Source organism: Impatiens glandulifera, chromosome 5 (assembly GCF_907164915.1).
Source record: "Impatiens glandulifera chromosome 5, dImpGla2.1, whole genome shotgun sequence".
Taxonomy (NCBI): Eukaryota; Viridiplantae; Streptophyta; class Magnoliopsida; order Ericales; family Balsaminaceae; genus Impatiens; species Impatiens glandulifera.
Window position 1 is genome coordinate 53601763 of NC_061866.1, and position 26274 is coordinate 53628036.

A 26274-nucleotide genomic window follows, 5' to 3' on the forward strand; every position below is an offset into this window, starting at 1 on the left:
GGACATTGAAGTCGTTTGTTTAATTTGTGTATTGACGGTTCATCATGGACCAAATTAATCTGGTGCTTAAGAGAGTTGAGACTCTTTTTTGTTGTTGTTACTAAGAATGGAAAGTGAGGCTTGTCACAAATGGTTGATGGTCCATATTCTGCTAGAGCCTAGCTTAGCTAATTGACAAACAATTTGTATTTTTTATTTATATTTGCTTAGAACAATTTTGTAATTGAGCCCATTCCCTGCCCATATTGAATAATACAGGAAATCAACGGTTCCAAATCAATCAACAAGTATCACTCCAGGCTCCAGCCCTAGTCCGGCCTTCCCCTTGTACAAGGGACAGATCGAATGCTCATAGGGGTCAAAGAGTGGTGTACATGTTTGCCCCCACTACCCCATCCTTTACAAAGATTATACATTCCTATGCCCTTTTGAAAAATAAAAATAAAATAGAATAAAGAAGATGTACAAAATTACTTTCTGTCCTTATTTACTACTTAACTTATTTTTGTTAATCTTTATTTTATTTTAATGATCCATGCAATTTTAGTATTCCTTATTTACTACTTAACTTATTTTTGTTAATCTTTATTTTATTTTAATGATCCATGCAATTTTAGTATAAAATAAATAGTCGATTAAGCATAATTAGAGATAGTAATTTGAAACCGCCTCGCGAAAACCGAACAATATTGCCCCGTTTAGGACGTTTTTTTCCCGAAACCGAATGGGATGGGATGGGGAAGATATTTGTGTCCCCGCCCCGATCTCATCCCGATAATGCACATAACACCATAAAACATAATTAAATATATTAAATCACAAATATATTTATTTATTCACTATATTTTATAAGAGTTGTAAGTTTATTTTTTTATAATAATATAAAATCTTAATATGATATATAATATATATATTATATTAAAAAAATTATATAATATTATTGAATAATTTTATTTTATTTTAAATATATTTAATTAACGGTGCCCCGCGGGGATCCCTAAAACCGAACAAAATCGAATGGGGCGGGGATGATATTAAAAAAATCCCCAAAATAAAAACGGGGTGGGGATGATAAAATGCATTCCCCGCCCCAAACCACCCAATTTTCATCCCTAAGCACAACGACAAAAGCATAACATTTATGGGGAAAAACACACACAAATAATGCAAAAATTAACGTGTGCGGAGATCTTCCAAAAGGGCAATGAGCTCTCCGACTGAATTTATCGGCTTCCCACTTCGGACCTCATATGATGTTAAGATGATAGCATTGTGAATGATTTGCAATGGTCGTTTGAGATTGTTGAAGGTTCTACGATTTCTCTAAAACCGAATAACTCACTAGAAAATAATGGGGATATAACCTCATTGTTTTAGACCCGCAAATTTAGCTACCTCAATCCACGTTTCTCCGCACGCACTAAAAGTTTTCGGCGTAACTCAGTGAATATCAGTAATACTCCAAAGAAGACTTCGAATAATCTTAATATACATTTTAAAAGAAACGAATTTCTGAACATACCAATATATAATACTTTAAGAGAATAAAGTTTGGAGTTGAGGTATCAAACTTGAATATTAATGAAAATAAATACTTCGTGTGAGGTTATGAATTATGATGGTACAGTATTGGGCTAGTTTAATCTTGATATTAAACACTAGTATAAAAACTTGTGTGTAGACATAATTTAAGATTTTAATAGAGATAGTTGAAACTGTTAAATATTTCATATTTGATCGAAAAAATACCTTACAAAAAAAATATGACATAACGAATGTTAATTACAATTATTAAGTTAACATTCTCTATAAATAAACGAGTGTAAGCTGGTTTTTTTGAGCAGGCGACATATTTTTTCCTTTGTCCGTAATCAAAATTGTACAATTTTTTTTTTTAATCTTTTTTCATAAATTATTCTCATATTTACCAACGAACCTAAAATTGACTATTTTACTTAAAATGTTAACAACTTGTATTTGTCACTAACTAAACAAAATCGTCTCTGAAAAATATCAAAATTGATGATATATATAAATTTTATATTTTAAATATATCATCTAAATTAAAATGTAAAATAATTGATTAAGAACCTTTTTATCTTTGAATAATTTAAGATAAATATGCTCAAAACAATTGTATTCTTTTAATAAAAAAGAAAGTAAATATACTCTATGTTCCAAAATAATATAGCAACCCTATGAATATAAACAAGGAATATGGTGGCCCAAAGTTATTGGTTCACAATAATTTGTTCAATTGATCAGTCTATAACTCTATATACTTTTTTTCCCTTTTCCCCTATTTCCCTTTTTCCTAAGACAGAGCACATGTTCATGTCACGTCTCCTTAATTATGAATAAAATAATTAATTGTTTAATTCTGATATGATTAATTATTTCACTTTGGTGGCTTGCAAGATACTAACGTTGCTTACTTAATATTATCATGATTATTCATATACACGTTCAGGGTTGCAAAAGGAAGGAATTAGCGGGATTTGAAATATTTTCAAAGTAAAAACTTTTTACAAATGCTAATATAACACAATAAAATACTTTATATTGAGCCACCCCAACTCACAAAGTTATAATATAAATATTTTTAATTACTAATAATTGATATAGTTTTTAGTCAGACACACTACACTAGTATTAACGTTTTACAGGGCAGCCCATTTAATAAAATAAAAAACACATTTTTAATACTTTTTAAACATAATAGACTAGTCATTTAGAATAAAAACATAAGATTATTATTTGGTTATCATTTCTAACCTCACCAAAGTTTTTTCATATCATTTTTTTAGCTGTCAAAACTTAGGTTAACATAAATTTCAATTCTCTTTTTCTGTTTGGTTTGGGCAATATTTACAAAATTATTGCAATTTTTAAAATAATTTTAATAGCTTAGTTGCAAAGTTACAAAATTTTAAACAATAATTCAAATTCGTGGTTGAGGCCAAACATGTTTAAACTAGACTAATAAGGTAATTTTTATTTTTTCGATTTTCATTAAAATAAACATTTAATTTAAAATGGGCCATGAGAGTTAAACACAGAAAAAAAATCAGGATAAAATAATAATAATTTAAACTATATGATATGATGAGTGATGACTTTTCTCGGCTTACCTAATAATAATTATGAAGCAGTTGTGAGATATTAAAAAATATATATTGATGAACACGAAAAGATATCTCAATTAATCAGTGTCCTGTTTTTGTTTAACAATGACCTGTAACAATTTAATTATTTGAAATTTTGAACATCCAAACAAATCAGTTAAGGCGGAAGTTCCCCACCTTGTCAGTACTGTCCCTTCTATCATATGCTATTTTACTTGTATAAATTTGTCACATTATTATTATTGTGACAAATTTATTCTAACTTAAAAATAAATAAATAAATATTGTTTCAAAAGGGCTACATATATACCACTATTGCCCGTACAATTATAATGCTAGCTCTTGAGTCTTGCATTGCCATCGTAAAGGTATTACAAGTTAATACATTATTACATTCTCCATTCAAAAAAGATAAAATATACATTGAAATAAAATTAAATAAATTGAATAGGATCTAACAATTATATGAAGAGGTGGCGGTGGAGGACATTAATTATTGCTAACTGCTCCTGATTTTTTTATATATTGCTTAATAGAGAAAAACAAAACTAACATTATAATAAACAAACACATTAATCGTGACAGATTTAAAGATAGAACTTGTCTATTATTTGAATGAAAAGCCCACCAATATAATAAAATAAAATTGAAAAGAAATCACCCAATAGAAGATAACGACACAATAATACTAATAATACATGCACTTATATAAATCCTCCCATGAAGTTAGTGTAAGATGACACTCTAAAGAGAGCAAGGAAGAAGAGTATTCACAACTCTAAGGAAAATGGTGAATGTTTTATCCCATTTAGGGGTTGTTTCTCTTACATTGATATTATTAATAAGCTCTATTAATGGTCAATTGGAACTCGATTTCTATGGGAGGAGCTGCCCCAAAGCCGAGAAGATCGTGCTCGATTTTGTCTCAAACCACATTCCCAATGCCCCGCCTCTCGCGGCTTCTCTTCTTAGGATGCATTTCCACGATTGCTTTGTCCGAGTAATTAATTACCATCTCCTACCTCATTTTCATTTTCATGTACTCTTCTTATTATTAATTTGTACTTAAAACAACCTTCATTAACCTTGAAGGGATGCGATGGTTCCATTCTATTGAATTCAACCGTTGCCTCGGGAAACCAAACCGAGAAGACGGCGCCTCCAAATTTAACGATTAGAGGCTTTGACTTTATTGACAGAGTCAAACGCTTGTTGGAAGCCGAATGTCCAGGGATTGTTTCTTGTGCCGACGTTTTGGCATTGGTTGCAAGAGACGCTGTTGTTGTCACCGTATGATAATTGATAGAAATTATATTATTTTTATAAACACATTAATTAATTGGTTGATGAAAAATAACTAATTATTTGAGTTTGTGTAATTGATAGGGAGGTCCTTCTTGGAAAGTACCAACCGGTAGAAGAGATGGTTTAATCTCTAGTGTTGTAGAGGCCTCAAACAATATACCTGCTTTCTTTGACAACATCACCACTCTTCAAAATGATTTTGCTAACAAAGGCCTTGATTCGAAGGACCTCGTGGTGCTTTCAGGTAATATTATCTTATTTATGAACATAATCTTGTGTTATATTATAACCGAGCTAAATGAGTTTTCGAATTTTTATTTAGGTGCTCACACAATTGGCATAGCACATTGCCCATCTTTTGTGGACAGGCTTTACAATTTTAGCGGAGTTGGGGATCAAGATCCATCTTTGGATAGCGAATACGCGACAAATCTGAAGGCAAGAAAGTGCAGGACTGCTAATGATACAACTACTAAGGTGGAGATGGATCCGGGCAGTTTCAAGACCTTTGATCTTAGCTATTATAAGCTTCTTTCGAAGAGGAGGGGTATGTTTATATCAGACGCAGCTTTGCTAACAAACCCCACCACTAGAGGGCTCGTAAATGAGATATTGGAGGGGTCATTGGAGGATTATCTCGTCGAATTTGCGGCGTCGATTGAGAAGATGGGAAGAATTGAAGTTAAGACTGGAACAGAGGGTGAGATCAGAACAAATTGTGCACAAGTGAATAGTTAAACCTCATGGGATTGTCTTGTTTTTTTTTAAGAATGTGTATGAAGATAAAATGTTCTTTAATTCAGATCATATACTCATTTGAGTTATGCTAATAATGTTGTTTTATTATTCAATCGGTTGTATTACATAAATGTTCAATAAGGAAATATGCTATCAATGATTGAGTTGTGAACAACATTGTTCAACTTTTGAAATCTTTTACTTTTTTATATCATAATAACTAATAGACCCCTAAGATTTTGTCAATGTTTATTATGTTTTACAATTTTTATCAATTAAAATGATAAAATCAAAAGTCAAGGAACAAGAAAATCAATTAATCTTTGAAATTGAATTCTGCTATTGTTACAAACTTACAGTTAATTGGACCAATACATAAATTGTGTAAATATTTGGCTTCATTTTATTTTCACCAGAATTGAAATTAAATACATAAATAATAATAACTTAATTTTATATAAATTTATTAGTTTACAAATGTTTTAAAAAATATATATTTTCTTTTAAATCAAATATTTTTATTAAAAAAATGTTTTTTTTTTCTAAAGCAGCCCTGTAACAAAATAAGGCCCACAATTTTGAGTTCAAAACTAGAATTGAAGATTAAGGGCCGGCCGAAGGACAGTTGATGAATTGGGCCGCGAATTTTAGTTGAAAGGATAAGGGTTCGTTGTTCCACGTCGTCTGGAAACCCTAGGATAGCCTATTTATGCATCGCCTCCTTCCCTTACTTTTTCATATCCACCAAAGGCTCTAGATCATTCTATTTTCTCTCCTTTCTTCAAAAATTGAATTTTTATTGTATATTTATTGTGTAGTAGTTTCGATTCTTGGATCTGTTTTGTATTTAAGAAAAATACCTATCTGCGTTGAGTTGATGATGATAAACGGTTTAGGGTTTCTGATATGGGTCTTTTTTCCCAGAAACTGAAGACTAATACTTGCCTTTCTGAGCAACTAGGTATTTCATTTTTTCCCCTACCTTTCTTTTTCAGATCAACCAAAGGCTCTAGATCAGTCAATTCTCCCTTACCTGCCCTTTGATCTTATTCTTTAATTTCTGTTTTCGGTTTTAACTCTCTGTTCTTCAAAGATTGAATTTTTATTGTATGTGTTGTGTAGTAGTTTCGATTCTTGACCTGTTTTGTATTTATTTAAGAAAATAGCTATTTGCGGTGATGATAATCATTATGTGGACTAGAGTTTCTGATCTGGGTCTTCTTCCCAGAAACTGAAGACTAACCCTTGGCTGTCTGAGCAATATTAGCTATTCTTGTGAATTTGTTCTTTTTCTTCTTTAAATTTGGGGCTTATGATGAAAAAATCATATATCTTAGCGGATTTCAGTGAGATTTTGTTATCAATGATCTGAATGTTACACACACTGAGGCCCTCTCTTCCTTGTATAATTATTATTTGAAAAAAATGTGTGCAATGATGAGATTAAGTGCCTTAAGGGGGTGTTTAGGACAGTGGAATAAAGGGACGCACTTAGTTGTTGCGTCTTTCCGTGAGTCTTACTACAAAACGACTTCTCCTTCCACTGAGCATACTTGTATTAAATTATTGATTTATGAAATGCGTCCATTACCAATTCTGGAGGATTAAAAATGGTTCCTCTTGATGTAATGGCTCGGACGCTATATAAGCTTGTGGTATATCCTGATTGATGACTTTAATTTTGTGTCACTCTATCCTGGAAACGCTTCATACATCTTTTTTATTATTTTAATGTTAATTTTCTTATATTTGTAAATTAAATTATAAATTTGAACAATTCGGATAATTGATCTTGTATGAAATACTTGTTATCTATATTATTTAGAACTGCTATATTCAAATGACATATCCCCTGCTTTTAGTCAGTTTAGTTTTTATTAGGTTAGTGATCCCATTATATTAATTATTTGAAGGATTTTCATTTATTATTTTTTTTATTAATTCCAATGGCTTTCTAAAAAATGGTTTAAGTGATGATCCAATAAGTTGTATTCATTATTTAAAGTGCTTCTGGTATGGTACTGAGTGAGTAACTATAAACTTTCATTGACTTACATTTGATTACTACCAGAAATCTTATTCATGCCTTCAATTAGGTATGTATTAAATATTTGTGTGGAATAGGAGGTTTGATTGTTTTAGGTTAGAATTTACTATTGTAATTAAGTTTTTATATATTTATTATCTTGATTAATTTTGTTATCCATACTTATTTAAAAAAATATATAAAAAAATATGAAAAATAAGAAAAAAGAGAAAAAAGAGAAGTAATTAGTTAAAATAAAAAATATGTTAATAAGTTTTATATTTAAATTTTAAATTTTTTATATATGTTTATTAATTATTACGGATGTAATTTGGTTTGTATATATTATAAATTTTAAGTGTTATTTAAATTTAATTAATGAAAAGTATTATTGGAATAAAATTAATTTTGATAATTAACTATTTTTGTTAATATATTTTCATATAAATTTTAATTGTTTATTTAAATTTAATTAACGAAAACTATTATTTGACTAAAATTAATTTTGTTAATTAATTATTTTTGTTAATATATTTTATATTTAATTTTGATAAATTGATATACTAAAATGAATTAAGTTCAGGATCATTAAAATTCTATAATATTATGCTAATTAAAACAATGAAAATTAATAAATCTATTATTAATTCATATTTAATAAAAAAATAATATATTTACATTTAAATAAATAAATTCAAGTTATAATAATTTTATCTTCAGTAATATTTTTAATGAATCTTGATAAATAAGTATTATCAGAAGAATAATATTATGTATTATTTGTTATGTTTTAAAATTAACTATTATAAAAAATATTTTAAAATATATATTAAAAATATTGATATAATAACATTTCTAAACATTGTCTTCAAATTACTAAATTTTTTAAATAATACAACATTTTCAATGTTAATTTGTTTGTTGTGTTTCAATTTTTTTTAATTTAGTACAAATCTTAAACAATAGATCTTCATTAATAATTTTAGCAATTTTTTTTTACAATTCTTATTATTCAAATGGTTCAAATGATATAAATAAATTTAAGTGTATTAAAATGTAACTTTAAATAAAATTTGTATGATTTTTGAAAATATATAATAATAGAAAAGGATAAATATAAAATAAATAATTGAAATTAGTTACAATCTAAAATGAGTTTTGTATTGAAAATACAAATTATTATATTATATTATATTATATTATATTATAATATATGGAAATAAATAAAAGGAATATGATATTATAAATAAAAAGAATATGATATTTTATAAGTGTGATGAGAATGTCTTATTGTTTATAGGTTAGTATTTGATTCCCATGAATGCATGCAGCACTTTGTTTATGGGGAGATGATGTTGGATGTACCAACCATTACCCTAACTTTGACTCACCTATCAATAAAATTAAATCATATATATATATATATATTAAATGTGTGCTCTTAAATTACATGGTGATAGATTGATTTAAACTTTTATCAAGATTGGATTGATTTAATTAAGAGATTAACTTTTTCAAACCTATTTTTATTGAAAATAATATAATAATAACATGTTTAATATGCATGCTCGTTGATGATATGATGTCAGTAATCATTAAAAAGGATAGGTTTATGAGAACAACATCTGGTGGTGGTGTTGTTGTCGAACTATAACCATTTCCTGTCCTACCCACCTTTCAAATAATTTTTCCCAAACTATTCACTTTTTCATTTACATTCCCAAAACTACCCACCTTTCTCTCTCTAAATTATTAATCAACTCATTAATTAACTCACTCTCTATCTTAACTCACTAATTAACTCTCTCCCCCTTTCTAAACCTATTAATTAACTCCTCTATCTCTTTTAACTATTAATTAATATCCTCACTTTTAAACTATTAATTAATTTAATTAAAATATATTATATAAATATTAAAATAAAATAACACATATATTTTATTTTTATTTAAATCTATAAATATAATATATATAGTTCAAATTAAATACACTAAATTAAATAATTTAAATAGCTATTATAAATTAAAATAAAATAGAATACATTACATAAACGGGAACTTGAAATAAAATATATTACATAAAAATTAAAATAAAATACATTACATCACAATAAAATACATAAACATTAAAATAAAATAAAATACATAATAAATATTAATCACGTTCAATATACAATAAAATGCATATTTTATCTTTATAATTCAGTTTTATGATATCTACTCAATTTTTCACAAGAGCAAAAAACCTCTATATAAATCCACATTATGTTTGTTACCACCCTTCCAATATTCATTTATGGTTCTGTATTGTGCAGTAACGATTTCGAAGACTCCTCTTTGTTCATTGTATGGAATAATCTTGTGTGATGATGTTTTTTTCTCAACAGTTTCAAATAATTCTCTTGACCTTTGACAATAAGTTTGACCATTTTGAAGGTCATTAAACGTCCCAGTTTTAAATATAAAAAAAAATTGAATTATAAAGATAAAATATGCATTTTATTGTATATTGAACGTGATTAATATTTATTATGTATTTTATTTTATTGTAATGTTTATGTTATGTATTTTATTGTGATGTAATGTATTTTATTTTAATGTTTATGTAATATATTTTATTTCAAGTTTCCGTTTATGTAATGTATTCTATTTTATTTTAATTTATAATAGCTATTTAAATTATTTAATTTAGTGTATTTAATTTGAACTATATATATTATATTTATAGATTTAAATAAAAATAAAATATATGTGTTATTTTATTTTAATATTTATATAATATATTTTAATTGAATTAATTAATAGTTTAAAAGTGAGGATATTAATTAATAGTTGAAAGAGAGAGAAATTAATTAATGGGTTTAGAGAGAGAGAGTGAGTTAATTAGTAAGTTAAGATAGAGAATGAGTTAATTAATGGGTTGATTAATGATTTAGAGAGAGAAAGGTGGGTAGTTTGGGAATGTGAATGAAAAGGTGGGTAGTTTGGGAAAAATTGTTTGAAAGGTGGGTAGGACAGGAAATGGTTCGTTGTTGCCGCTGCCTTATTCTGTTCAAATGTCAGCAACACCAAATTGTGATCATGTCACATAGGAAATAAAACAACATTTAGGTGGCAGTAGAATAATATTAACCATTTAATTGCTAATTATTTTGGTAGATTTAAAAATTAAAGTGTTTTTTTCCTAAAAACCAATATACAAAATGGTAGTTGAACAAAATTTTATCGAACCATCCAATCAAAATTAAAAACATAATTCCATGATATGAACTTTGTGTGGCTCTTATATTAAGTCAGATTCATCACCAAATAATTGATCAGATTAAAGTCAACTTCTTAGCTTCACATCTATCAAGTCAGATTATATCTTTTATCACAACATTTTTCTGTAATCCTTAACCCCGTTACTCTTTTAACAGGTAGGAGTGAGTAAAGCTTGACCAACCAAAAATAATAATGGGTCTTCTTTTCTTCTACCCATTTTGTGTAGTTGCACCTGAAACCATAATCTTTGAGGAAAGTTTGTCTCTCTTCTACAGGGAGTTCCTCGTCTATATATAATATGCAAGTTCCTCATCTATATATAATATGGTAACCTGATAGATAGAGTCAATCAAATACAAAACTATTAATCTTAATGTAAAATGATGAATTTTACACAACCAATATGCATGCAATTTTTACTTCAAAATTTACCCTCTTCTCCTCTGGCAATGGGTCCAAGATCAAGTATTATAGTATGGCCATCTTTGTCCTGAACCTAATCAAAAATAAAATATCAGCACAAGAACTAGAAAAGATAATATAAAAAAACTGATTTTATCAGCACAACCAAATGCTTGAAGGCTTTAGCATTGGCAAGACATGAATGATTCATACAACTCTGAATAGGGACAAATGCAGTTCCAGATACTCAAATATACAATATTTAATAGTGAACTCCAAAACACTTAAACCAACCTAAAATATGCATTTTCATACAAGAATGAAGAAACAATTAATCTGAAAATATGAATCATGAGATGTACCCAAGGTTCTGAATAATCACCAAGAGCATCCAGTATAACCCTTGTTAGAACTTCGGCTTCATTCTTCCAACAAAATGAAAACAAGATCAGACTTGTGTCTGCCATTGCTAAAATACGATGATAATCTATATCATGATTAACATGTAACAACATTTTCTGATAATGGAAGATCATCGATATACATAAAATAATCCTCCACTGGGATGCTACTAAAAAGACACATCACAAACAAGATAGTTGGTAAGTTATAAGTGTGCAGATTAGTAATAACCAATTCAAACATTGAAATAACATCTGATTTAGCATTGTCCCTTATAAGATGAGAATTGGCTCTCTTTTTTTCACACCAAAAATGAAAAAGAAAACATACAGATTAATCAATTCGAACATTCCAATTATGTTGTCATATATCTCCAGAGAGAATACTGAATGAAGTTAAAGGACAATTAAATACATATATATCCCCCAAATAACTTAGAAGGTGAGAACAATTTAGAAAGAGTAGTAGAGGAAGCTAGTTTAATATGTTCTGAGGATACATAGCTCACACTCCTTGTCAAACATAGCAGCTTTCAGGAGTTGTAATGACCGGAATATTCAAATTTTATCATCAGTAAATACTAGATGAATAGAAAGACAATCAAGCCATAATATGTCTTGATGCAAATGTGAATAACTGGTAACACAATGGAAAAGTGATTTACAGTGAATGTTAGTTCTTTTATTTGCATCCTAAATGCAGTCTCATCTTTGCAGTCAACATCATCTGGCAATGCAATACACTCCCACCACCAGAAGAATGACCGTGAAAAAAGAAATTGAACAGATAATGATTTTTTTTTTTTGAAGGGGAAGACCATGTTGCATCCCACTGCCATTGACCCCACTTCAATCAAGGTGGTTGCATGCATGGGACCTAGCCTATTCGAGAGTTAGTACTTGAACTACCCTAGATGGTTATAATTGAACAAATAAATGAATTTGTATAAATAGAATGATTATAAATAGTTCATACCTTTTCGTGTATCCCATTGATACAGGTTTCCATGCCTGAAATAGCAGATTCTGTTTACTTGTGTCATTTACGAAGTTTCCTTTCTTTCAACATTGGTTGCTTTTAACTTTTTATACCTCAAAATGGTAACTACTACAAATTATTTATTATTTTTTAAATATTCTATTTGGTAACTATTACAAACTTTCATTTGGTAATTACAAACTCTCAGTTGATAACTATAAGTATTCTATTTGGTAACTATAATAATTCTTAGTGTCCTGTTATGTCTTTATAGACTTCAAAATTAACTTTAAATTTCTCAATCATATTTTTTAACCCCAACCCTCAAAACATCTTCTTCAACAATATTAAATCTCTTAATTTTTTTTCCTCCCCAATTTTTCCATTATAAATAACTTCAAGGGGGGAGAAACACACTTCCTACATGGAGTGGGCAAATGAAACGATTTGATGAGCATCTGTCCGTAGATCCATCACTTTTAGCAGCAACAAGTATATTCTCTACATCCATGGGTCAACTCGGATTCAGACTGTTCCTGCTGTAGAGAATCTATTTACTGTTAACTAAGAGTGATTGACCCATAAATGTAGATAATGTATCTGCTGCTTCTAAAAGTGATGGATCTAATTATGTCTACCCATTAAATCGTCTCACTTTCCCACTCCATATAAGATGTGTGTTTTCCCTTAAGGTGTTTAAGATAGAAAAATTGAAGATTAAGTATAGTTGAAGAAGATGTTTTAAGGGCTGGGTTAAAAAGTATGATAAAAATAGTTGGAAATTGATTTTGGAGTCCTATAAAGATATGACAAGATACTAAAAGTTTATAGTTATTAAATTAAATTCTTTTTAGTTACCAAATGGGTGGTTATAATTGAACAAATAAATGAATTTGTACAAATGAAATGATTATAAATAGTTCATACCTTTTCTTGTATCCCTATGATACAGGTTTCCATGCCTGAAATAGAAGATTAGGTTGGTTACAGGTGCCATTTACGAAGTTTCCTTTCTTATCAACATTGGCTGCTTTCAACTTTCTACACCTTCGGAATGGTAAATGCAATAACCTGGAAACAGATTATCACAAATAGACTCTTCCATTAGAACCCCAGTAGTCATTTACCTGGTGCACAAAAATTAAGTTGCTCTCATTGCTTATAATAACACATCTTCACACTTGCAAATTGCAATATACATACCTTTGCTGCAATATGGAAAATATCATTTGTTTCCGGAAGAGCAGGATGAATAAAAATGAAAAGAGGTTACATAATATGAGTACATATAAATAATTTGTAAACATTGCTAATGCAATAACAAATGCAAATAGAACCTTACCATCAGCATGTCATATGAATCCTTGAAGTGCCTCCCTGTTAAATGATTCTGACTTCTAGACCTTACAAAGTAAGGAATGAAATGAATCCTGTAGACACCCCATTTTTACATCCTAGATACCTAATAAAAATGTCCGGATCGAAATAATACTAATGTTTGCTTATTGAACCGGGAAAACAAAAATAGAAACACCTCGTGGAAAAACCGACCCAGAAAAGCTTAAAAGATAACGATCCAAAGGTCGAATTTCATAACGACTCTGTATTCCCAACCCGTGACATTTTTAGGTTGTACGTTTTGAAAAATCTTGAATTTTGAGTGTAATATTACTATTTGCAAATTTGTGCAGAAATTGCTCGAAAAGAAGGAAAACAAGAAAACGGGTCAACCGGAGTTAACCAGCCAACTAACGAGTCAACCCGGGTCAAAGAGGGATCAAGCACGTGTCAAGAAGAAGTGGAAAAGAGTAGACTGGTCTCCTAAAGTGGGAAAATCGGATTATTTGAAAAGTGGGTTATTTGAAAAGGGGATTATTGGAAAAGAAAATCAAGAATCCTTAAGTTTGAAGTCCTCATGGAGCTTCCGTTGGAACCCTAGACTTCATGAATTTATCCCGGCTTCAATACTGGATGAAATTCAATGATCTTGGATGTTTTGAAAAGAGAAATTAGTCCTCTTTCATATGGTATAGCCCAATCTCCCATTGGTGCCCTATATCTGGACGAAATCCGATCATGAGTGGAAGGTGTTCCTGGAAGGTTTAAACCAAACACCATTTTACTTTAAAATTCGTAACTTGAGCTGTGGTCGATGATTTTGGGTGATTCAAGTTGGTTTGGAAATATTACTCATTTGCCTTTCCAATGGCATTGTCCTTGAACCGTACTTCGACCTTTAAGCCCCTCTCACGATCAGTACAAGAGAGGCAATGCTACAAATACAAATTCTGGGAGCTAACCGAAGCTATGCTGCACTTCTAAAAATCATATCTTTTGAACCAACAATCCATCTTCATTGTGTGATCTACCGTTGGAAATCCCTTTAAATTGTCTTTCCAACGACACCAAATAATTCTCCTAGTTCTCCGTAAAGCTCAGTCCAAGTCGCCTGCAGCGAAGGTGATGCGTGAACTGGCACGTTTCTGTGAGGCTAGTCTCCTGACTAACACGGACCATTTCGTGAGAAAAGGAGAACATGGAGATGTAGGCAAGAGTCTTGCCTTTCCAATGGTACCAACCTAATTGTGGGGAAAGCCCTGTGTACAAAATTATGGGCTATTAAGTTATGAAAGTGAAAACCGCGGGATTGAATAGATTGAAATGGAGGGGTGATTTTAAAACATCGTAACTTTGGGTAGGAAGGTCCGTTTGGGTTGATTCAAGAGGGAGATCCACGTTCGTAATGTCAAGAATTGACCATAAAATTTTTACAATTTTTTGAGCAAAAACGAGGTCAGAAAGATTTATTTGAATGATGGTGCCAATAAAGGATAGGAAAAACAGGGATAAAGCTGAAATATATATATTTTTTTTCAAGCGTGCCCTTGATTTTAGGGCGTATTTCCAATTTAACCCTTGAAGTTAAGAGGGGCCGTTTTTCAGCTGAAGAGAAAAAAAATCAGTTCTTAAAGGGGACCGATCCATTAAGGGAGGGCAATTTTCAGAGCAGTTTTGAGTTTCTAGTGGAATGAGATCGGTAGTTCAGTTTTTGAAGAGAGAAAGAGAGGTTACTAAGTCGATTTTGTTAGTTCTAGCCAACTGAAGGGATTCCAGTGCTGTTCCGTCGATTAAGAAGCAAGATTCAATAGAGAAGGGAGAAGAAGCAATTGCAGCAAACTCATACGAAGAACTAACACAGATTCCGACCGAAGCTTCCGCGCTTTCAATTGATTTGATACTTCTGTTCATTTCATCGATTCTTTGCTAATCAGGTAACATCCTTATCCAATGTAGTCCTTAATTGATTGATTGGGGCATCGGTTATGAATACCGATGCCATTTGTTCATTAGAAAGTTAGATTGCAAGTTATTTCAACTATTTGATTGTTCTTCTTTTGTTCGACTGTGTTTCTTTCTGTGACTTGGATTGGTTATTGATTGAATACTTAGCTAATAGATGTTGAGCTAAGTTAGTCTGAAATTGGTTTAGGATAGACGCGTTATTCTTGAATCCAAAGGAATTGTTTCTGCTTTATCAACCAATAGTAGAGGGGACCATCGACATAAATTCCGAAAGTAAGAAGAATCATATTTCATGGATGAACTTAGGGAGCTTTTCCGAGAGCCCCATACATCCCCGCGAAGTCAAAAGCTGTCAAGGAGCGCTCCAAGGCCATGCTCAATGGAAGCCGACCCTGATGTATTGATCAATTCCGATTCTGACGATTCAAGTGAAAATGAAGAGATGGCACCCACATCTAAACAAGTTTCCAGATCCACCATGGCACTTGTCCTCGACATTGGGAAAACAATAATTGAAGAGGTCATATCCGAGAAGTTCACCAAACAAGAGTTTTATTCTGTTGCTTCCTCTTCTTCTTCTTCATTCTTTTCCATCTTGTTAAAACTCCAGTTGATTCTCACTCTCCTACTCTTCTTTCATTTCTGAGTTGGATGTCGTTATTGAGGATTCTAGTGTCGATTTTAATGCAATGCATGATTCTTCTTTGAATTCAAATGATGTGCTTTTCTGATAACAATTTTCCATTTGAAATGAAACGATTTTTAGAAAATGAAAACGAAGTTTTTTCCTGCGGATGGGACTATTGAAATCAATTTGAATTCAGAAGAAGACCCACACATTGTCTTGAAAGGCCAAAGCCTAAATGAAAACGAGCATCATCGTCTAGTTGACCTGTTGAAGCTTAACAAAGACGTCTTTGCATGGTCTTATAAAGACATGCATGACATTGACCCCAAATTGTCCAACATCGTATTCCGTTGTACTTAGATGCCAAGCTTGTCAAGCAGAAGCTCCGGCATATGAAACCCGACATGGTCGACAAGATTAAGGAAGAGGTGCAGAAACAATTGGAAGCCGGCTTTCTGGATGTTGTTGAATATCCAGAATGGGTCGCCAATGGGGAATAATGATAAATTTAAGACAGTGGTTGGAGCGATTTTTCAAATTTAGAACTCTCCTAATATTTTATCATTTATAGAACTCTCATTTCCTTTTTTAATTATATTTAAAACTTCCACTAACGTCGTTAACTATTTACCATTAATTTGATTTTTTATTTATTTCTTTATTATTATTTAATCTAAATCTTTTATTTCTTTCTTTTCTTCATAAGAAAGGCGTCCACGCGCGATTCGGCAACCAACAAAGCGACCGACCTTCTTCTTCATCAGCGTCTTCTTCATCAACTGTTTGCTTCCTTGCTTCCCTCATTGACGGGTCTTCTCCGTCATCTGTTTTTCTTATATCTGTATATTTTCTTCTTCGTCCATGTATTTTAGGTTTCATTACTCTGCAAAATGAATGGGATCCCAAAAATGAATCTATTTGTATTTATAGTCCGACCCAAACCAAGTTCATTGATAACAAAATCAACTTTCTCCATTTTCTCATTATTTGTTAATTTCCCAGGAAGGCGGAGTAAGGTATGTTAATGTTTCTAGAACTGTAAGATGGGGATAGAGAACATTGTCCTGCGAAACGAATCCGATCTTCCGTTTCATTGATCCGGTGAAAGGGCGTCCGTTGTAGGTAATAGTACCGGAGATTTTTCCGGCGAGGTAACGGCCGGAAAGTGTAGTGAGGAGTGTTGTTTTGCCGCTGCCGGATGGGCCAAGCATAGCCATGAGTTCGTCTGGTTTGACCATTCCTGTGACCTCGTTGAGTACGGTCTTGGTGGATTTCGGTGAAGAAGAGAGGTTAATTGTGTAGGCCACATCTTGAAACTGTAGAGAAATTGTAAATTAGTTTTGAAAATGTTTGAATTAGAAAAATAGTAAAGTAAAGATTGTACCTTTAGGGTGATTGGGCGAAGGGATGCTTTTAGAATTGGATGATCTAAATTGAGATCGGTTGTTTTTGGTAAAGGGGGTATTGGATTTGCATGGATAAAGTAGGTTCCATTGTCGGTCGGATTGTTGTTGGGTTGGATGGGTGATGATATTGTTGAATGAGATAATTAATGTTAAATAATAATGAAGAAAGAAATAAAAGATTTAGGCTAAATAATAATAAAGAAATAAATAAAAAATCAAATTAATGTTAAATAGTTATCGACGTTAGTGGCAGTTTTAAATATAATTAAACAAAGAAAGAAGAGTTCTATAAATGGTAAAATATTAGGAGAGTCCTAAATTTGAAAAATCGCTCCAATCACAGTCTTAAATTTATCATTATTCCCGTCGCCAATGTGGTCCCCGTGGCTAAGAAAGATGGAAAAGTCCGTGTGTGCGTGGACTACCGTGATCTCAACAAAGCTACCCCCAAAGATAATTTCTCACTCCCACACATTGACGTGTTGGTTGACCACGCGGCTGGTCATGAGCTCCTATCATTCATGGTTGGTTTCTCAGGCTATAATCAAGTTTTGATGGCGTCTGAGGACAAAAAAAAGACTACATTTATCACTGAAGTTGGCACCTTCTGCTACCGTGTAATGCCTTTTGGGCTGAAGAACGCTGAACCACGTATTAGAGGGCGGCCACCACAATTCTCCACGACATGATCCACAAGAAAGTCGAAGTCTACGTCGATGATATGATTGTCAAATCCAGGAATCGAGCGGGACACATTGTAAACCTAAAGAAGTTCCTTCAAAGGATTCGGAAATACCAACTTCGTTTAAATCCAAAGAAATGCACACATTCGGTGTCACTGCCGATAAGATGATGGGATTTCTAATTACTCAGAGAGGGCAGGGAGATTTATTTGAATGATGGTGCCAATAAAGGATAGGAAAAATAGGGATAAAGCTGAAATATATATTTTTTTTTCAAGCGTGCCCTTGATTTTAGGCGTATTTCCAATTTAACCCTTGAAGTTAAGAGGGGCCATTTTTCAGCTGAAGAGAAAAAAAATCAATTCTCAAAGGGAACCAATCCATTAAGGGAGGGCAGTTTTCAGAGCAGTTTTGAGTTTTCTAGTGGAAGGAGATCGGTAGTTCGGTTTTTGAAGAGAGAAAGAGAAGTTACTAAGTCGATTTTGAGAGTTCTAGCCAACTGAAGGGATTCTAGTGATGTTCCGTCGATTAATAAGTAGGATTCAATAGAGAAGGGAGAAGAAACAATTGCAGCAAACTCATACGAAGAACTAGCGCAGATTCCGGCCGAAGCTTCTGCGCTTCCAATCGATTCGATACTTCTGTTCATTTCATCGCTTCTTTGCTAATCCTGTAACATCCTTATCCAATGTAGTCCTTGATTGATTGGGGCATCAGTTATGAATACCGATGTCATTTGTTCATTAGAAAGTTAGATTGCAGGTTATTTCAACTGTTTGATTGTTCTTCTTCTGTTCGAATGTGTTTCTTTCTGTGACTTGGATTGGTTATTGATTGAATACTTAGCTAATAGATGTTGAGTTAGGTTAGTCTGGAATTGGTTTAGGATAGACACGTTGTTCTTGAATCCAAAGGAATTGTTTCTACTGAAATAAAAAAATACAGAAGAATGGAAGAACAGATCGCTTTCTTCGATCGATCTTCAAGTTGTTCTTCGATTGTTTGGTTGTAAGCGTGGTCTTAAAGTGTAGAATAGTTCTTTGTGGCGAGACGAATCGTCGTGGCTGGAGACTTCCCTATCCAGAGGCAGAAGATGTGCAGGACGTCGCATGTTCGAAGATCTTGCGATTTGGGGGAATAATCTGGATTCTGATCTTCGTTGGTCGAGTTTCTGTTGAGGCTGAGGAATTAAACAGGCGACGATGAAGATGAAGAATACCACAGAGATTCGTCGTATTGGGCGCTCGGGCGACGCGTTGCTTCAGAAGTTGTTGTTGCCGGAAATCGCCATTGCCGGAAAAGTCGTCGGAGACAGGGGATATTTCGTTATATTCCCATTCCCCCAACTTTGTTGAGGGTTGAAAAGAAGCCTAGAGAAGTTCCTTCAAAGGATTCGGAAATACCAACTTCGTTTAAATCCAAAGAAATGCACATTCGGTGTCACTGCCGGTAAGATGCTGGGATTTCTAATTACTCAGAGAGGGCAGAGAGATTTATTTGAATGATGGTGCCAAAAAAGGATAGGAAAATAGGGATAAAGTTGAAATATATATATATTTTTTTTCAAGTGTGCCATTGATTTTAATGCGTATTTCCAATTTAACCCATGAAGTTAAGAGAGGCCGTTTTTCAGATGAAGAGAAAAAAATCAATTCTTAAAGGGGACCGATCCATTAAGAGAGGGCAGTTTTCAAAGTAGTTTTGAGTTTTCTGGTGGAAGAAGATCGGTAGTTCGGTTTTTGAAGAGAGAAAGAGAGGTTACTAAGTCGATTTTGAGAGTTCTAGCCAACTGAAGGGATTCCAGTGTTGTTCCGTCGATTAAGAAGTAGGATTCAATAGAGAAGGGAGAAGAAGCAATTGCAGCAAACTCATACGAAGAATTAGTGCAGATTCCGGCCGAAGCTTCCGCGCTTCCAATCGATTCGATACTTCTGTTCATTTCATCGCTTTTTTCTAATAAGGTAACATCCTTATCCAATGTAGTACTTAATTGATTGATTGGGGCATCGGTTATGAATACCGATGCCATTTGTTCATTAGAAAGTTAGATTGCACGTTATTTCAACTGTTAGATTGTAGGTTATTTCAAATGTTTGATTCTTCTTCTTCTGTTCGACTGTGTTTCTTTCTGTGACTTGGATTGGTTATTGATTGAATACTTAGCTAATAGATGTTGAGTTATGTTACTCTGGAATTGGTTTAGGATAGACGCGTTGTTCTTGAATCCAAAGGAATTGTTTCTGTTGAAATTAAAAAAAATACAGAAGAACGGAAGAACAAATTGCTTTTTCGATCGATCTTCAAGGTGTTCTTCGATTGTGTGGTTGTAAGAGTGGTCTCAAAGTGTAGAATAGTTCTTTGTGGCGAGACGAATCGTCGCGGCTGAAGGCTTCGCTATCCAGAGGCAGGAGAGGTGCAGGACGTCGCATGTTCGAAGATCTTGCGATTTGGGGGAATAATCTGGATTCTGATATTCATTGGTCGAGTTTCTGTTGAGGCTGAGGAATCGAACAGGCGACGATGAAGATGAAGAACACCACGGAGATTCGTCGTATTGGACGCTCGGGCGATGCGTTGCTTCAGAAGTTGTTGTTGCCGGAAATCGCCATTGCCGGAAAAGTTGCCGGAGACGGGGGATATTTCGTTATATTCCCATTCCCCCAACTTTGTTGAGGGTTGCAAAGAAGCCTAGAGAAGTTCCTTCAAAGGATTCGGAAATACCAACTTCGTTTAAATCCAAAGAAATGCACCTTCCGTGTCACTGCCGGTAACATGCTGGGATTTCTAATTACTCAGAGATGACAGGGAGATTTATTTGAATAATGGTGCCAATAAAGGATTGAGAAAATAGGGATAAAGTTGTAATATATATATATATATATATATTTTAAGCATGCCCTTGATTTTAGGGCGTATTTCCAATTTAACCCTTGAAGTTAAGAGGGGCCGTTTTTCAGATGAAGAGAAAAAAAATCAATTCTTAAAGGGGACCGATCCATTAAGGGAGGGCAGTTTTCAGATCAGTTTTGAGTTTTCTAGTGGAATGAGATCGGTAGTTCGGTTTTTGAAGAGAGAAAGAGAGGTTACTAAGTCGATTTTGAGAGTTCTAGCCAACTAAAGGGTTTCCAGTGCCGTTCCATCGATTAAGAAGTAGGATTCAATAGAGAAGAGAGAAGAAGCAATTCCAGCAAACTCATACGAAGAACTAGCACAGATTCCGGCCGAAGCTTCCGCGCTTCCAATCGATTCGATACTTCTGTTCATTTCATCGCTTCTTTGCTCATCAGGTAACATCCTTATCTAATGTAGTCCTTAATTGATTGATTGGGGCATCGGTTATGAATACCGATGCCATTTGTTCATTAGAAAGTTAGATTGCAGATTATTTCAACTGTTTGATTGTTCTTCTTCTGTTCGACTGTGTTTCTTTCTGTGACTTGGATTGGTTATTGATTGAATACTTAGTTAATAGATGTTGAGTTAGGTTTGTCTGAAATTGGTTTAGGATAGACGCGTTGTTTTTGAATCCAAAGGAATTGTTTCTGCTGAAATAAAAAAAATACAGAAGAACAGATCGCTTTCTTCGATCGATTTTCAAGGTGTTCTTTGATTGTGTGGTTGTAAGCCTGGTCTCAAAGTGTAGAATAGTTCTTTGTGGCGAGACAAATCGTCGCGGCTGGAGACTTCGCTATCCAGAGGCAGAAGAGGTGCAGGACGTCGCATGTTCGAAGATCTTGCGGTTTGGGGGAATAATCTGGATTCTGATCTTCCTTGGTCGAGTTTCTGTTGAGGCTGAGGAATCGAACAGGCGAAGATGAAGATGAAGAACACCACGGAGATTCGTCGTATTGGGCGCTCGGGCGACGCGTTGCTTCAGAAGTTGTTGTTGTCGGAAATCGCCATTGCCGGAAAAGTCGTCGGAGACAGGGGATATTTCGTTATATTCCCATTCTCCCAACTTTGTTGAGGGTTGCAAAGAAGTCTATAGAAGTTCCTTCAAAGGATTTGGAAATACCAACTTCGTTTAAATCCAAAGAAATGCACCTTCGGTGTCACTGCCGGTAAAATGCTGGGATTTCTAATTACTCAGAGAGGGTAGGGAGATTTATTTGAATGATGGTGCCAATAAAGGATAGGAAAAACAAGGATAAAGTTGAAATATATATTTTTTTTCAAGCGTGCCCTTGATTTTAAGGCGTATTTCCAATTTAACCCTTAAAGTTAAGAGGGACCGTTTTTCAGCTGAAGAGAAAAAAAATCAATTCTTAAAGGGGACCGATCCATTAAGGAGGGCAGTTTTTAGAGTAGTTTTGAGTTTTCTAGTGGAAGGAGATCGGTAGTTCGGTTTTTGAAGAGAGAAAGAGAGGTTACTAAGTCGATTTTGAGAGTATTAGCCAACTAAAGGGATTCCAGTGTTGTTTCGTCGATTAAGAAGTAGGATTCAATAGAGAAGGGAGAAGAAGCAATTGCAGCAAACTCATACGAAGAACTAGCGCAGATTCCGACCGAAGCTTCCGCGCTTCAATCGATTCGATACTTCTGTTCATTTCATCGCTTCTTTGTTAATCAGGTAACATCCTTATCCAATGTAGTCCTTAATTGATTTATTGGGGCATCGGTTATGAATACTGTATGCGTTCATTTTCGTTCCCTTCCGTTTTCTGGCGTGTGTGCCCCCTTTTTTTTAATTGGCACACGCTCCCTTTTTTCGAATTGAATTGGCCCGTACAGGTTTTAAATCGAATACACTCGTTAATGTATCGATCTAATTGACTTAAGAGTCGCCACTTTAGTTTTACTTCTCAAAGAAACTAAAAAAAAGAAAATTAGAGATTCATTTTAAGAGTCCGGTGTTTGGTTACGTATTAGGAAAGGGCATACGGTGTTATGTCCTATACGTCTGTCTTTACAGATAGTCTCTACTCCTAAGTAATTGGCCATATGATGTTTGAAGAATTATTACGTTTTCGTTCTGAGTTCAGAACTCTTTTGCTTGTGTGAGAAAATCTTAATCATTTTGCAAGGGACTAGTTCTATTCATGTGGTATTTGACAAGGATAAGGCATTGAAAAGTATTAAAAAACATTGAAAGGCATCAAAGAGCATTGCAAGGCATAGAGCAACTTTGTCAAAGTAAAACGAGAATCAGAATTTCCGAGAAAGATCAAATGAGGATAGATGAGGAGAATAACAACTCGATTGGAGGACTGAAATTTTATTCTTTTGCTCAAAGGAGAGAAGAGAATGGATTAACTTAAGGGCCCGAGTGTTTCCCAGTTTAAAATTTTCAAAGTTAAAGAGAACTCCGAACACAACACATTAAAATGAGTCATTTTCATAAATAATTCCCAAAATTCCAAAAAAATTCATATGATAGTCAAAAATATTATTAAAAGCTTACAGGAATCGAGTTTGGAATTTTTGGAGCTACAGAACCCCCGATATGACACTGCAAAGATAGACATTTTTCCTAACGGGCCCTAAATATTCCGGGAAAAAATATTTTTGAAGAAAATAATATTTTGGAGTTTCTGGGAAAATTTGAGAAAGTTTGAAAGTGGTTTGAATGTTAGAATGATCATTTTAAGATGGTTTGTTAAAATTGGGAAACAAACAGGACCTAAGTTTATTTTTTTTTATTTTTTTTTTTAAGTTTTAAATTAAAATAAAAGGAAAAGAAAGTTTAGGGGTCCAATTAAAACATCAGGAAGAGATCAGAGACTACTTTAATTTCGAATTAATAAATTAATTCGAAATTAAAGTTCTCAGGGACCTCTTTGTAACTTCAACAGAAGTTGGGGAAATCAAAATAAAAGAAAAGAAAATGAAGCAGTCGTCGGCCTTCTCTCTGTCTCCGGCGAGGGCAATTTCCGGTCAGGGACGATTCCCAGCGAGCCCTCCGCCTACAGCGAACCTCCGTTCGAGGAAGCTATCGCCATGACCGACACGATTCGTCTAGAGCTCCGACTGCTCCCACGGTGACTCGTCGTCGCGTCTGAACCAATCACTAAATCCTAGACAGTTAGATGAAAACTTCTCCACTAAGCCTCAACAGCTCGTCTGCACATCAAGATCATCATCCGACGACTGGAGAAAGGATCCCGATTGAAGAACAACAGGAAGAAGACGATCCACCCGTTATTCTTTTCAGCCAAATGAAAACGAAAGAAGACAGTTCGTCTGTTCTTCCTTTTAACAGATGAACTTTCACAGTTTCATCAACACACGTCTACAGTTTTCGAATAAAGCCTATCATAATCATGCCCTAAAATTACACTAGATTCTAACAAACCTAATCAAGACTAATCCTAAACTAAACCAGTTCAGATACTTCTAATTCAAATCTCCAGCAAACAACAATGTACAACATAACGATTAGGAATCTAATTAACAGAGCAGACGTAATCTATAATCACAATCTTATCAAATAATTGCATCGGTGTACAAAACCGATGCTTCATTCATCATATAAAAATCGGCATTAGTTCATTGATTACCTGAATAGCAGAGAATCGATGAAATGAACAGAAGAATCAGAATCTGCGCTAGTTCTTCGTATGAGTCTGCTGAAACTACCTCTTCTTCTGTAGACTTCTAATACTATCTCCTGATCTTCCCACGCGACACACGAGGCCAGGAATCACAGTACGTTCACGATTAAATCGTTGGTTTGTTCTTCGCCGTGTAGTCGCAGCATAATCACAAGTAGTAGACAGGTTTTGATCTTGTCCTCTTTCTTTGACTGAGAAAGGAATCGAATCTCCTCTTAGATGATCCCATTCTCTCTCTCCAGAACTGGATTGGAACTGAAAACTGAACAACCTCCGATCTCAAACTGAAAAAAAACTTCCCCCCCTTTCTGAAAACTGCCTCCTCTTTCTTCTTAACTCATCGGTCTCCTCCTTCTTTTGCACAGGGGCCTATTTGAAATTTTTGGAAAAATTCGAGGGCACGCTCGTAATAAAGAAAATATATACATATTATTTTTTTTTTCCAGTTTTTTTTCTTTATTTGCACCTTCACACTAAATGAATCACCCCGATCGCATCATTGATCCAATGGCTCTGAAATATTTATGACAAATTCCCAACATAATAAGGATGAACCTCCTTTTTGAATCAGCTCAAATAGTCATTCGTATCTTGAGTTATGATTTTTCAAAGCCTTCAGCTATTTATCCCTTCGGTTCTTGTACCAGCTTCACTACGGGCGATCTGGGATGAGTTATGCAACTAATTGGGAGAAATACTTGATATCATTGGAGAGCTGATTCAAAGAGATTTCCAACAGTATCTCGTTCATTCTAAATGGATCATTGGTTCAAAAGTTATGATGCTTAGAAGTGTGGCATAGTTTCAACTAGCTCCCAGGATTTGAATCGGTAGAACTTCTTTCCTTGTACAGATCGAATGAGGACCTTAACCTTCGAATCACGGTTCGAGAACGGTACCACTGAAAAGATATGCGAGTTATCTTTCCAACCCAACTTGAATTATTCAAAACCATCAAGCACATATCAAGTTACATGAGTATTATTTCGGGCCGGGTTTTTTTATTAGGTATCTAGGGTGTAAAAATGAGGTGTCTACAAATACCGATGCCATTTGTTCATTAGAAAGTTAGATTGCAGGTTATTTCAACTGTTAGATTGTAGGTTATTTCAACTGTTTGATTGTTCTTCTTTTGTTTCACTGTGTTTCTTTCTGTGACTTGTATTGGTTATTAATTAAATACTTAGATAATTGGTTTAGGATAGACGCGTTGTTCTTGAATCCAAAGGAATTGTTTCTGCTGAAATAAAAAAAAATACAGAAGAACGGAAGAACATATTGCTTTCTTCGATCGATCTTCAAGGAGTTCTTCGATTGTGTGGTTGTAATCGTGGTCTCAAAGTGTAGAATAGTTCTTTGTGGGAGACGAATCGTCGCGGCTGGAGACTTCGCTATCCAGAGGCAGAAGAGGTGCAAGACGTCACATGTTCGAAGATTTTGCGATTTGGGGGAATAATATGGATT

The 26274-nt window shown here is 33.5% G+C and overlaps 1 protein-coding gene, 4 non-coding genes and 1 pseudogene across 5 annotated transcripts; 5 read left to right on the plus strand and 1 right to left on the minus strand.

Moving 5' to 3' along the window:
- Positions 1-3882: 3882 nt before the first annotated feature.
- On the plus strand, positions 3883-5340 carry LOC124938350 (peroxidase 3-like). The gene is made up of 4 exons (XM_047478770.1): positions 3883-4125; positions 4218-4415; positions 4512-4674; positions 4753-5340. The coding sequence occupies exons 1-4, from the start codon at positions 3913-3915 to the stop codon at positions 5166-5168; spliced, it is 990 nt and encodes a 329-aa protein (XP_047334726.1). The 5' UTR covers positions 3883-3912; the 3' UTR covers positions 5169-5340.
- Positions 5341-6334: 994 nt separating this feature from the next.
- Positions 6335-6435, plus strand: LOC124940797. Its single transcript, XR_007099532.1, has one exon. It is a non-coding gene; the product is annotated as a small nucleolar RNA Z157/R69/R10 (small nucleolar RNA).
- A 39-nt stretch (positions 6436-6474) lies between these two features.
- LOC124940814 lies at positions 6475-6561 on the plus strand. The gene has a single exon (XR_007099546.1). It is a non-coding gene; the product is annotated as a small nucleolar RNA R11/Z151 (small nucleolar RNA).
- A 35-nt stretch (positions 6562-6596) lies between these two features.
- On the plus strand, positions 6597-6720 carry LOC124940817. The gene has a single exon (XR_007099548.1). It is a non-coding gene; the product is annotated as a small nucleolar RNA Z152/R70/R12 (small nucleolar RNA).
- A 37-nt stretch (positions 6721-6757) lies between these two features.
- On the plus strand, positions 6758-6885 carry LOC124940824. The gene has a single exon (XR_007099554.1). It is a non-coding gene; the product is annotated as a small nucleolar RNA snoR80 (small nucleolar RNA).
- Positions 6886-10878: 3993 nt separating this feature from the next.
- Positions 10879-14357, minus strand: LOC124939729 (annotated as a pseudogene).
- Positions 14358-26274: the final 11917 nt, after the last annotated feature.